This window comes from Lethenteron reissneri, chromosome 47 (assembly GCF_015708825.2).
Source record: "Lethenteron reissneri isolate LAM-NWPU_2019-01 chromosome 47, ASM1570882v1, whole genome shotgun sequence".
Taxonomy (NCBI): Eukaryota; Metazoa; Chordata; class Hyperoartia; order Petromyzontiformes; family Petromyzontidae; genus Lethenteron; species Lethenteron reissneri.
The window spans coordinates 2,437,241-2,451,489 of NC_083825.1; the positions used below are offsets into that span (position 1 = coordinate 2,437,241).

At 45.8% G+C, this 14,249-nt stretch overlaps 1 protein-coding gene across 1 annotated transcript in view; it reads left to right on the forward strand.

Annotated features, from left to right (window-relative positions):
- Positions 1 to 3,263: 3,263 nt before the first annotated feature.
- The window catches only part of LOC133354401 (ankyrin repeat domain-containing protein 17-like), a 102,046-nt gene continuing 91,060 nt past the window's right edge, over positions 3,264 to 14,249 (forward strand). The window contains 1 exon segment of the mRNA XM_061571209.1: positions 3,264 to 3,559. Within this exon segment, the coding sequence (XP_061427193.1) occupies positions 3,389 to 3,559 (171 nt within the window). The 5' untranslated portion in view covers positions 3,264 to 3,388.

Consider the following 14,249-nt stretch of genomic DNA (forward strand, 5'->3'; position numbering starts at 1 on the left):
ATGATGACCCCCCCCCCCCCACCTGGTCCATGAAAAAATTGTCTTCCACGAAACCGGTCCCTGGTGCCAAAAAGGTTGGTGAGTGTTATTTTTTTAATTGCTTATGCCTATAAAGAATAGAAAATGGCTATTATTCCCCACAAACTTTGCTTTTGTGACTAGAACTTTACGTGAAGGAATGACACAAATGCACACCACGTTTTCTCATTGAAAGTAGGTACATTTCAAAATTAATAATACAGGTTTTTGGGTTTAGATCGCGTTATTTATAAATGTGTCGCAACCCTCCACCACCCGACACGGCCAATCAGTAAAAAAAGTGTCAAGTTGACAGAAGAAAAAATAGTTCACTACTTTAGCCCACCGGTGTGTTGAAGAGTGAATCCACAACATTAAAAAAATTTGAGTAGTACGACGTTTCGCTGGTAATTACATCCAGCATCATCGGGCAATTTGCCATAATAGTGAAGCCCTCCATCTGCTCCCTGTCTTAAATAGAGCAGCAGGGTGACGTCATCATTTAACCCGATCCGGTGCAAAGATCAGAGGCGGATAGGGGGGGGGGACTTTAGACACCGGTGGGCTAAAGTAGTGAACTATTTGTCTTTTGGGCCCGTCCATAAATGACGTCACGCGATTTTGGACGATTTTTGACCCCCCCCCCCTTCGTCACACGGCGTCACAAAAACTCAACCCCCCCCTCAAATATAACGTCACAAAGCTCTGCCCCCCCCCCCCAAATGAATAAAACATGCTTCAAATCGCTTTAAACTATTGTCATTGTAGTGCGTATTTAATGTGGCGCTGCACTCTGATGTTGTAGGAGAAAACATTTATTAAAAAGTCTATTTAATTAAGTAGAACGTGTTGTCTATATGTATTTAAAGTTGCACATTTTGATGTGACGTCACATTTATCAAACTTGGTAGACGTATGCCATATTGATGACACTATTACATTATATAATAAAAAATATATATATTTTTTAAACATTCTTTTTTATGTTACGTTTCGGCTTGGCTCTAATTGTCCAGGTCAACTGACGTTGGCTGTAATTGGCCACGGTCCCTTACGTGATGGCAAGCTTCAAGGCCACTTCCTGGAGTCGTGGAGTTCTGCCATTACTAGTACGGTGCATTTCATTAAAGCGTGTTTTTTTAAACATAAAGAAAGTAATGTTTAAAAATATGTTTATTTTTAAATTATAGAATATAGTATTGCCATCAGTATGACATACGTTTACCAAGTTTGCAGTCGATACCACATTGGGAAGTGGGTTAAAATTGAGTTACAATATTTGAGGATACAACAACAGAGTGAGTTAAATAATAATAAAAAGTGAAGAGTTCCCAATGCAGCGTGGGGGAGAATTCGTTCTGAGAATGACATCCGAGGGAGAGAGGGGGGCGATGAATCTGAGGCCACGTGGGGGTTTCTACTCTTTGGTTCTTTCGCTAAAGTCACGGAGGTAGAACAACTTAAAGGGCCTCATCTTCTTGGTTTTTTCGGTAAAGTCACGTAGAAGGGAAGTAATAAAATAATAAAAATAAAACATAATAAAAATAATTCTCACGACGTTTCGGCCACAACGCAAGCAGCCGTCCTCAGGTGAAGAACATGTCTGTCGATAAGACAGAGTCTAAATGACACGTCTTAGGTTTGGAGTGTCTATTTAAGCTGTGAGGGAGGAGGAAGAGAGCATTCACAGCTTAAATAGACACTCCAAGCCTAAGACGTGTCATTTAGACTCTGTCTTATCGACAGACATGTTCTTCACCTGAGGACGGCTGCTTGCGTTGTGGCCGAAACGTCGTGAGAATTATTTTATTATGTTTTGTTATTTTATTACTTCCCTTCTACGTGACTTTACCGAAAGAACCAAGAAGATGAATCCCTGCAGTCACGAAAGCTTTAAATCGAAATTTAACTTAAAGGGCCGTGATTGGAGCCCACGTCGAACGACTCAACAAGGAACGGCAGCCGAAGCGTTGCAAACTCCGTCCCCCGGGGAGACGGAGTGACGAAATCGGTGTCGTGCAGGCGGGTTGGTGATTTCGTGGCGGGATCGTGAGCGGCGGCCTTTGGGGAGGGTGGCCTTCATCGAGCAGTGCATTGAGCACATGGCCAAGGATGCTGCAAGCGCGGCCATTGTGCACGTGTGGAGGATGAACCGGGCGAATGGCGGTGCCCAGCACGACAACACGCGCTTTGTAACACTTCCATTGAAGCTCACAAATTAAAGGACTTCACGGAATTACAGATTTCGCTGAGAACAATCACATTGTAACCTCTAAAATCTAGAGTCGAACGCCTCCGTATTGGCAACGCGACACTTTGACTTTGAGCGGGTGATGTGACGTCACTACAAAGTGGGCGGTGTCGGAACTTGGCGCGCGGTGACGTCACAAGGCGAAGGAAGGCGTGGCTCAAAATCGATTTTATTTTATAATCGTGATCTATTGATCGAGAATCGATTCTATTGCGTTCCTACGTGTTTTCATCAACAAAACGGACACAAATGAGAATCCACCCAGCTCTAATCGATTAGCATATCTCTCGTTGGAGGAGTGAGGCGCGTGACGTCACGCCCGTGCGTGGCCACGTCACAAGGAAGCTGCTACACGTGTGTCTAGTCCTGCAACGCGATGACGTCATGAAACGCGCGCGCGTAAAGGCGGTACGCGCATTGTGCGTGAAGACGTCACATTAAACGAGATGGGGGGGGGGCGTATCCCGTGCGTGATGACGTCACTAGCAATTCGGTGCTCGGTTACACGACAGGCGTATCGTGCGTGATGACGTCACTAACAATTCGGTGCTGATTTACACGAGGGGCGTATCGTGCGTGATGACGTCACTAACAATTCGGTTACACGAACGGACGAATTGTGCGTGATGACGTCACTAACAATTCGGTGCTGAGTTACACGACGGGCGTATCGTGCGTGATGACGTCACTAACAATTCGGTGCGGAGTTACACGAGGGGCTTATCGTGCGTGATGACGTCGCCAAACCCAGGGGGGTGGGAGGGAATGCGTTAAGAGGGGGATATCTATTGTACGTGATGACGTCACTGAAGGAGAGGACGCCCAAGGGTGTTAGCGTATCACGCGAAGTGACGTCACGGAAACGCGGGGGGGAGGGAAGGGGGCGGGGTGACACGTGCGAGGTGGGCGTGGGGCCGCGTGTTACGTAAGGGGGGGGGCGAGGGGGGGGTTAAGGGGCTGGGCTCGAGGGGCGGGGCTCAGTGGAGAAGGAGGAGGTCAGAGGTCACGCAACTTTTTTTCCCCTTCGCGGCCTCGTGTGCGCGCTCCGCGCGTCCCCGGCTCAGCTTAGGCCCGACCGGGGACAACAAACAAAAGCTAAACAGCACGCGCAGTCGCGACATGGCCGAGGCTTTCGGCGAGGACGACATCGACTCGGTGACTGCCGCCGTGTCCGTGACGGCGGCGGCCACCGTGGGTCTGATCGAGAAGACGCACACCCTGGTCGCCGCCATCCGCGAAGATCTCATCGCTGGCCTCTCCGGTCCCAGCGACGACGACGACGCCTCAGAGGTGCCGATGCTGCTGCTTCTGCTCGCGTTACATTCGTGATGGTTGACGGTAGTCGCGAGCGTGAGCGCGGCTGTGCCGCTTTGAAAAAAAAAGTGTTTGAGGCCTACACAGGAATGTGAAGCCTTACGTTTTTCCTAGTCGTTGCGCCCGCCAAACGGGACACTCCCCCGGGGGGTGAGGCGGGAGGGGGGGGGGCTGCTGGGCGACGTCGCGCCACCCGATAAGCCCCCATTGTGTTGGTGTAGTTGCGCGCCCGGGCAGGTTCCAGCTGTGGAATTATCTGGGAGCGAAGCGTGTAAACGTGAAACTTGGTAATGGCACGGGGTTTAAGCCTGTAATTAATGCGAGTGCTGAGTATAGCATTCGGGTTAATTCGCGCGCGAGGGCAACGCCGTGGCCACAGAACAAAATGAACCTTAAGCGGCTGGGTGTTTCCACTTGGGTTCGTTTGAGGCAGTTCGGATGATGTCTCTAATTCGCTCGAGGTGTGTATTGTGCGACCCAAAGCCACTGCGCCACGCGCTTCCAATCCTTTGGTGACCTCTTCAACTCGATTGCGTGAGAACTCGACCGTGCTGTACATTGAACCCGGCTGGCTCTTCACCCCGTGAAGTTGCGGTGTTTTTGGACACACGTTCACGATGTGTGTGTGCGTAAACACGCTCTTTGCCACCCGTGCACTGGTTGTAATCTCACAACATCCGCACGGTGAGCAAGCAACGCACCATCTTTTTTTACAATGTAAATACAGTACGGTGTGTACGCAGACATTCTTGTTTTTTCACGCCGTGCTCATGTATAGCCCCCCCCCTCCCACTTTATTGCGGTTTACCCGTAAGTGCTTTAAGGATTTGTGAGCACCTATCGTGTTGTACAAAGTTGGCGACAACTGAAGGTAACGAAGATGAGGCTTAGGAATTCCGATTTAGACTGCTAGGCCAAAGTACTTACCAGATGGTCTTGCCATTCATGTATTAATCTGCGTCCAAACGAGCTGATGAGGGCCCATGTGTCTGCCTAAATTAGCAGTGTTAACGATACTGGTTTAATTCCAGGTGCAGGACAACTTTGAAGAGTCATCATAACTAGGATTTCAAGTGAATGTTGTATGGAAAGTTTTAAAAATACAATTCCCCATTACATTTCAAAATCTAAAACATGATTTACTTACAACACTCATTATGACGCGTGATTAAATGTTGTCTCTTTTTAGGATAAAATCATTAGTGCACCAAATAGACTTACACAGTCGGTGCCAATTTACATCTGGGTTAAAGGTGTTTCTAACATGAAACGGAAATGGTCACATAATGGTGATGTAGTTTTACCTCTAAATGGATTTTTTTTACACATGCATAGCATGTGAATAGTCTGACGTGTAGATAGCCGTGCGTGTGAGTGCAGTTGCGTCAGCTGTGCCATGATTGAGGGTGGTGTTCCAGTCGTAAGCCAGACGGCACAGGTGAGAGCAACATGGTGCGGCGGTGCAGGTGAGTGGAGATGCACTCGAGCTGCTTGGTCTGTGGTTATTTTAGCCCAGCCATTAACGCAGAATATCTTGAAGTGGACGAACAATTCTCTGCATCCTTTATAGCCCAAGAGCACTTACTGGACCTAGAGCCAATTGAGTAGACTTTCTGGGGGAGAAATTAATAAGAATTGCCCACTGTCTAAATGATTGAGTGGGAAATGTTAAGTCACGTCGGTAGAAAAAATAATAGATCACGACGTTTCGATCGCAACAACAAGCGACCGTCTTCAGGTGTCCGTTTTCACCTGAGGTGTCCGTTTTCACCTGAAGATGGTCGCTTGTTTTGTTGCGATCGAAATGTCGTGATCTATTATTTTTTCTACCTACGTGACTTTACCGAAAGAACCAAAGAGTAATGGATTCTTGTAGTCACGAAAGCTTCAAATCAAGATTGATAACAAGGTTGCTGTGTCTCTCAAAGGGTGTAACCAATTAATGGAGGCAATTGCTTGCCAGATGTAAGCTGCCTTTGTATATATCAAAAAACTGCATATCAAGCTGGATGAACTGCAAAGCCACGCATGTTGCCATACAAGTAATCCACAGTAATGAGCCCATAATAGGGGTGTTTTGGGTTAGATTGCTTAAATATAAATTTTGTCGTTAAACCCGCCACCACCCGATGCAGCCAATTAGTAAGGTTTGTCACGTAAACAAAACATGCCATTTCGTTACTAGTTCAGCACACCGGTGTGTTTGAGAGTAAACCCACAACATTTACAATTCAAGGATTTATATTTACGCAATCTAGCCCAAAAAAAACTTGATTATGGATATCACAGAAAGTGTTAAACAGTAATGAGCCCATTTGCAAAATAAGTTTGAAATCCTCTCCAAAAATAATTATTTTCCCAGTTCTAACCCTAACACTTGACATGCTGAAAGAGGTGGCTGGTCTACATGAGTGCAAAGTACTTGTAAGGTCCATTGGATTTGTTGAAAGTAATTGTTGTGCGTGGTTTACCTCTGGGTGTGTTCCCTCTCGCGAGTATTCATACTCACACTTTCTCAGGATGTCTTTCCTGCCTCGGGTCAATTATTCCAATCTTATTTGTGCATGTTAAGAGAAGCATGATAGACCATCCCTGCTGCAGCAGATATAAACATACGCCCTTTCCTCTCCTCATCACTGCCCAACTATTGCTCTTCTCATGGAAATCATTGACCCAACATTTTTCCAGGTACTCCCCTGATCAGAGTGTTACTTCTACAACTTTCAAGCCTTTTAAAGGTATGGTAAAGACATCCCTAATCGTATTCCCATCTCTTTCAATCAGACATTACTTGCCACATGCGAGTCTAAACGTATCATTTGAGGCATTTCTGCCTATTCACATTTAGAAAAACCACTGTCATTGCTGCTTTGCAGACCCTCAAGTGTTTTACTGTCTATATTCCATAGCACTTATCTGACAACATTTTCAGTAATCCGCAGCACTGATTGCCTAGTAGTGTGTGTGTTAAATGACCGGCACTGCCACATTAAATACGTGCATTGCACTACTTCACATTTACATTGGTTAATGATGGCTGCACTTATGTGACTATGAAGCCGATACTTTATTTGCCTCCCCCCCCCCCCCCCCCCTCTAATTATAAATGTGCTCTTGAAATCGTGTCATGGTGTGGAGATTTCCATCCAGAGCTATATAGATAAAACTGCACCACACAGTTTCAGGTAATGGAAGATGACGCCTCCTCGGCATTGCATTTGTAAATACTTTAGTAGGCCTCTCCGTCTTCTTCGTTTCTCTATCTGCATTAGGTGCTTACTTTGTAATGACTTGCAAATATTTTCACATTTCAGAAACTTCAACGTTACATCCTGAAGTTGGATTAATCCAAATTAATCAAATCCAATTGCAATGCCACGTTTTTTGTCTAGTCAGTGGTGACATCCGATATTATCACCTTGCTACACTTGAATACACGGCTTAATCTCAGCTGGTTACTCAAATTCGAGCCTGAGATGACATTGTTGGCAGCTTAGTGCCATGACCCCTAAGCCCACGCGGTCACTTTTGGCTGTTCGTTGAAAATTTTGTGCGAAATTTTTCTTTTCTTTTACGTTAGCTTTCACTTTTTATTCTGTTTGGTCATGATAAAGTTACGCGGTCAAAAGAGCAGCGCGTAAGGCTGCAAACGAAACAGCAGCACGTACAGTTTATTTACATAACCTTGAAAAAAAATGTGACGAGTGAAACTGCGTGTAAGATGCTCTGCGTGAATAAACTGTACTTTGCATATTGACATCTTACAGTGTGTTTTTCCCCTTACTAACTTGTAGTCTCTTTTCCACATCTAAATGGCCACGAGTCCCTGCTGTTTTCGGTGACTTATCGTGAAGAAAGTTTCATTCCTCTTCCTGCACTGAAAGTTCACAGTCAAGCACGCGCATGACTGTAAGCAGGGCTTATTCTGCATGACCCAATACTGAACCAAGCGAAATACCTCGTGTTCCTTTTTCACTTGTGAATAGAGTTAATGGCACACAAGCATCTCCTTATTAAAACGATTTAGAAACTATTTATTTCACCAGGTAAGACCTACTGAGCTAGAAAGTTATTCTTTAGAAGCGACCTGGCCACAAATGATAGCTCAACGAAGTAGCTTGTCACGTGGACATTTGTAGCAGACAAAATACTCTTAAGCGTATGTTGATTATCAATGTGAAGGAAAAACCGGAGGACCCGGGTAAAATTCCACGTGACCACGGGGAGAACATGCAAATTCTAAATGTACAGCAGGCGTCAAAGTCGGGATCGAACCCACGAGCTCCTGCACATCTTGCCACGGCGGCGCCCAACAAGTGAAGTGTTTTCACCCTGTGCACCTGAACATAAGGCAGTGCTCATCTCCACTGATGGCCCCGAACCAAGTGGTGTTAATTACACATTGTCATGGTATGGTTATGTAAAATACAAAACCCAAACTGTACATGTGAGCATGTTACTGCCCTTATGCTAATTCACTGCTGCTTAAAGGGACTACCTCTGTGTATGGTGTGTGGATCGTGAGGGTTATTGGACCATGCTTTAACATGCTGGTATGTGTGGGTTGGTTAACGCAGTGCGCATAGGTGTGAAAGCATAGAAGTGTAGAACAACAACAGTGTATTTATTCCTGCACTGCCCTCTGCTGCCCACCAGCCTTATAACAACCTGTTTGTAAATTTGTGGTTGCCCATCCAAACAATACCCAGGCTCAACTCTGGTTTCCTTACTCTTTGGGTTTTTCGGTAAAGTCACGTAGGTAAAAAATAAAATAAAAGAAAACAACTAAATTAAATCGCGACGTTTCGGGCGCAAGACAAGCGTCCTTCTTCAGGTGGGGACAACGTAGCGATTAGGGTTTGCTTCCCTAATCGAATAGGGTCGGGCGGACTGTGTGACTTGGTCATAGGTAAACGGTGCGTGCGAATCTGAGCGACGCATGCGTGAAATGGAAAAAAAGATAGGGGTCCATAAACGAGGGTGCAAAACCAGTTTCAGCAGTTGGCAGTAGTGACAAACATGCGAATACAAATGTAAGCACGTCCATTTTTTAGTGTTTCGTAGTGGAGTAGATGACCATCCTTTTTGGCGTGTAGATCTCCTGCGATAATGTTGGTATGCATTTTCTGGTTATCGATAAGTGGAGATAGCAAAAGTCAAAATTTTTCGTCAATTTTCAATGGGGTGATCAGTCCCCTGCATATTGCTGGGAGGCGTGCAGGGAAGTGGTATTGGCACAAAGAAAAGGCCACGTCGTGTGGCAATGCACCTGTTAAACGATTCTTCTGGTGCAATGTCACAATTTTCCTCCGGCGATAATGAACACAACTAGAGCAGGAGACCGCAGTCAACAAACGCTGGAAGATTTCGATTTAAAGCTTTCGTGACTGCAGGGATTCATCTTCTTGGTTCTTTCGGTAAAGTCACGTAGAATGGAAATAATAAAATAATAAAAATAAAACATAATAAAATAATTCTCACGACAGTCAGACTCTGTCTTCTCGACAGACCTGTTCTCCACCTGAGGACGGCTGCTTGCGTTGTGGCCGAAACGTCGTGAGAATTATTTTATGATGTTTTATTTTTATTATTTTATTATTTCCATTCTACGTGACTTTACCGAAAGAACCAAGAAGATGAAACTCTGGAAGCTTTTTAATATGAGTTGCCGTTTTTTAAAAGTGTGCATCAAGTTTTGTGCATCTCCTAAGGTTATGTTTACGTAAGAGAACGCAAATGAACAGGGAGTGTTTGAGGATCAACGTGCACGTGCGGAACAATCAAATCTCACGTGACTACTGCCTTCAACATCACCGTCGGCAATTTAAATTGCCACGATTCATATCAAGAATCAATTCCTTTATTAACATGTCATGAATGTAGTGGCTGCAGTGGTCACGTGATTTATGTGGATTGATTCAGAACTCAATTCTTCACTACTGTCACTTGCTCACCGGTGGGCAGTCACTTCTGTATCGCTACAGCCATGAGTTCTTTCCCTGTGATCGTCACTTGCTTATTCGTCCCTTGTTGACTCAGTCTACCAGACACTGACTGCGTCATCTCATCCACACTATGTTCAACCACCACACTGCAGGTCACAACAACACACACTCATCTACCCACTCACTCATCCACCCACTCACCCATCTACCCACTCAACCACCCACATACTCTCCCACTCAATCACTCACTCGCCCACCACACTGCAGATTACAATGGTTCTCTTTCTGATTCTCCCCTTGCACTGTCTGGCTTTGGAATGTTCTCCCATCGTCTCTTTTCCCAAGCTCTTAACTTTTCCTCAATTCAAGTAACGTGTTCACACTTATTCCAACGGTGAGATTGCTGTTTCTTGCTGGCTGCTTAACGTTTTAGGCCTTTGGGTCTGTAGTCAGCAACTGTTTAAAGATTACTTTTTTTTTTACTTATCCTGCATGAGTAGGAAAATTACTAATCTTACAGAAGCCATTTGATGCACATACCCTAACCTTATTAGGTTTTCTTACATTCAGCTTCTCTGCCCAATTTCAGGTCCATGGATCAAGTTTTCCTCCATCCCTTCTGATCACAACATTTCACTGTGCTTGGCTTCTTGAGCCATCGAGAGACAGGAAAACAGTTCAACATTGTTTTCCCTGGCCTTCCTTAGCAGCGTTGTTTCAGTGACTGTCACCACTTATGGGTTATTTGACTGTACTTCACCTTGCTGGCCAGTGTGGTTTGGTGAAGGTGGGGGATTGGAGACATTTGAGCATGCGTTTTGCCGCTGCACTGCCCTCTGCCGATGGCATGGCCCCCCGTGGCAGCGACCTGAAAAGATTGCGTGCATTCTGGTGTTGTTTGGCCACAGACGATTTACACTCAACATTAATGTATAAATAAAGTTTATTTTGCGTAACCTAACTTGAGACCAGGATATTGTCATTTGCAGCAGTGACCAGGATCGAAGCATCGTCACATCACCTACTGTTCACCAGCGATCGCACTAGCATTCGAGTAGATAGCAAATAAAGTGGCCCAGAGCTCACGTCCTCCTAATCGCGATTCTCCGCGATAATTGTCGGCAGTTTTCTCTGCGGTGATTCTCGGATACGACTTGCACGGTGATTCTACAGCGGCCGATGCGTGCACCCAGCGCGCTCGATTGAATGCCCTCTGTGAGGGACATCGCACGGGAGAGTGAGCAGAGTCTCGGGGCCTCCTAAGAATAGTTGTGCGGCTAAATCTGGAGGCACGGAGGCTTACCGTTGGCACACGCGCGTCGCGCACTGCCGAGCGGCGGCCGGTACGAGCATGCGTCTCGCAGACGGTGTCTGCCCCGAGACAACATTTTGGCATTCCTTTGTCGCACTGCCTTGAGTTGTTCCCGTTGTTGTCGGACACGGCCACATGCCCGTTATCTTGTAGACGCCAATCTAGGCTCTGTTTCGTGGGCTGTCCAGCACCATAATTTGTGTTTCATTACATCGTCATCTCGTTGACATCACTCGGGCACTTTTAATGACGAGCCTTAATTTGACTTTAAAGGCTTTTTCTGATTACAGTTGTCGGGAAACCCTGAGACTCACAGCATAGGTGCATAATAATATAAAGCTTTTAGCTATATAATAAGAAATTTAATTTAAAGTTGTGCCCTCCTTTAAAAAAATAAGCCAACATTTTGTTGCTGTTGACATCTCCAGGGTGAGGATGGAAGCCCACTGTGGTCTGGTTATGTGCGTGTCGGTGAATGTCAGTGCGTGTGTGTTTGTTTTTATAACCGTACCGTAGTATTCTGGATACTCCCCAGAGATAGTGAAATCTCATCTTTAGTTTCGGCCCAGTTCAATTCATAACTGAGGCACTTCCCTTCGAAATAGTTTTGCATGTTGATGTTGTAACTTGTAAGTCGAATGGAAGACAGTTGATACATTTTCTTGAAGTGCTTCGAGGAAATACTTGAATGCCACGGCAGACAAACCCCCCCCTCCCCCCCCCCCCCCCAACGTTTATGCCGTCCACAGCAAAATTAAAAAGTGAGTTTTATTCCTCAAATCATGAGAGAGTCACGTTTCTCTTGTTTACAACGTTGGTGGAAATTCCACGTTCCCATGGCAGATCCGCGTTAATTTATAGGAAGACTTCTGATCGCCTTCCGCAAAGTGTTACTGTCTCCATTGCGGTGAAGAGCTGAGTCGACCCCTCGCGAGAATTCAAGCTTTGCCACCTTTCTGCTTGTGAGTAGATGGCACCTAACCACTGCCACTCAGCCAAATGAATATCTCCACACGAGCTCTATGCAACACGATGCGTTCCCGGGTTTTTGCATTAACCGGGAAAATCCCAAATTCAGGCCGAGATACCAAATTTCAGATGATCCCGATTTTGTTTTTGTTTTTATACAAAAAAACCGGGAGTGCCACTGATGTGCACCACTTTGTGTGCTCACCCATCGTGAGTGGAGTCACGCGGCATCGGGTGATGGCACAGTCGTCGACACGGAGGCATCTTGCACTGCACATCGGGAAATCTCACGAAAATGTGAAGGAAAAAAATCGGCAATGGTCTAAAAAAATTCGAAATGTTGCATCAAATTATCACCTGCAATTACCACGGTTGGCTACGTACGGTGCGAACGAAGTTCTTCACGCATCCATACATCCCATCAGATCTCGGAAGCAAGGCAGGGCTCACACTGGACAGCGCTTGAATGGCTGTCCACCATGCGACAAACACATGTCATGAAGCTCTGACTTTTGACCTTTCTAGGCAGAATGCCGCTGATTGCAGTGGCTTGTACGGTTTCTGCCATCCGATGGGGCGGATGATCTCAGCTTGGATTGCATTCAGGCAAAATGTATTTGCCGTCGGTGGTAAGGACACGTTGACACCGCCTAAGAGCAGTCAATGCGCTGGGATTTTTGCTAAAAAAAGAAATTCAGCTGCACAGAACACCTTGCCAGTTTTTTAAAGATAATTCCCCTGTGAACGGAATGCCATCGCCCTTCTGTTAGCCCACTTCCTTAATTGCCGGGACTTCTCTCTTGATATTCGATCAAAGGTGTGCGTTGACAGGGATTTCTCTCCATCCCCTAGTATCTTCCCACTCGTGCCGATTACCTTGGCGCACGACTGGCATCAAAAGTGTGACGGTCTCATTTTTTCTGCTGAAATCAGCATTTGCAACGTGCAGCTTTCATAGCGTTTTATTCGGTCTGCAAGGGGCAGTTTGAGCCTCTGAAAGATAAAGGTGCAGCCCCTTTATTAGGCAGTAACGTGAGCCAGTGGTAGCGCGTTCCCCGCTTGTTGCTGTTGTTCATGGTTTGAGTCCAGTGGCCGCCCTGGTTAATGCCGCGAGCCTTAAAAATACGCCCCGTCTGCTTCCTAGTGAACTTTAAAAGATCCCGTCATGTGATTGGCAAGAGTGGATGATTGTGTGCCGGCGTTGAGGTCCAAATTTTCCCAATTTTTTTTATCATTTACCCCTGAAATTATTCAATTGGGATTATTCGCAGCAATCATCGCCCCTGACTGCAAAAAACTTGGCAGGACCATCCAGAAAAAGAGTCATGAGACTCGGTGAGGCTTGTCTGGGTAAATGAGCAGAATTATGAAAAAATGCTTATGCCACTGCTGGCCGAAGGACCGCACAACAGCGTAAACTCTAGAGGGTATTTGGTCTACTTTTCCACGTTGATAAGACGTTGGCAGAGGCTGGGCCTACCCATATTTTACCCCACCATACGCGACCTGCAGATTTGGTGAACCCATTTACACTGCTGGCTGTACAGAGGCTGTGGTGGGGGGTGAGGAGGGGAGATTTGAGCAAACCTGTCCCATTGTTTCAACCGCCGTGCCCAGGAGATGGAATCGAACCAGTAACCTAGATTTCAATTCCAGTGTTGCTCACCCTTACACCACGGCAGCATCCTGGAGTCTCGTCTGTAATCCCATTGCCAATCGTGTGCTGCCTGATGCAAGGATTTCAAACGAGCCTGGGGCTACTGGCTAGAGCCGTCGGTATAGACCATCGGTGTTAGCACTTTTGGCTACGTAGGGTGCGAAAGAAGTTCTACATACGTTTCGGTGGAGCGGTGGCTCGGTGTTTGGCATACAATGCTTTGAGCCAGCTGACCTGAGTTGATTCCCAACGACAGCTCACGTCAGTTGCGTGTGATGTCTGATCCAGGCCTGGGTGCCCACACTGGTTAGTATCGGTTCGTGACGAAGTGTGGGACGTTGATTCTAGATTTGAAGTTTTTGTGACTGCAAGGATCCATACTCTTTGGTTCTTTGGGTAAAGTCACGTAGGTGAAAATAAAATATAAAAAATATTTTTTAAATAATTATTATTTAAAACAAAAAACTATAATTATTACAAAAATTTACTTTCACCTACGCGACTTTACCGAAAGAACCAAAGAGTATGGGACGTTGGTTTGGACATATCTCAATGGATGGTAGCCATGGCCCGGAATCAAACTCTGGTTTCAGGTTCATAGCTCGGCACGCTAATTAATTCGCCACTACTCCACTCCGTTAAAGATTTCATCCGTGTTTGCGATTAGATTAATTGTCGTAATTTCGGGGTTATGATTAGGTCTAAGAATTATTTTATTGTCTTCTGTTATCCTCAAGGAACATGAGTGTACAATTTAAATATAATTAGCATGAAGCATGAGCC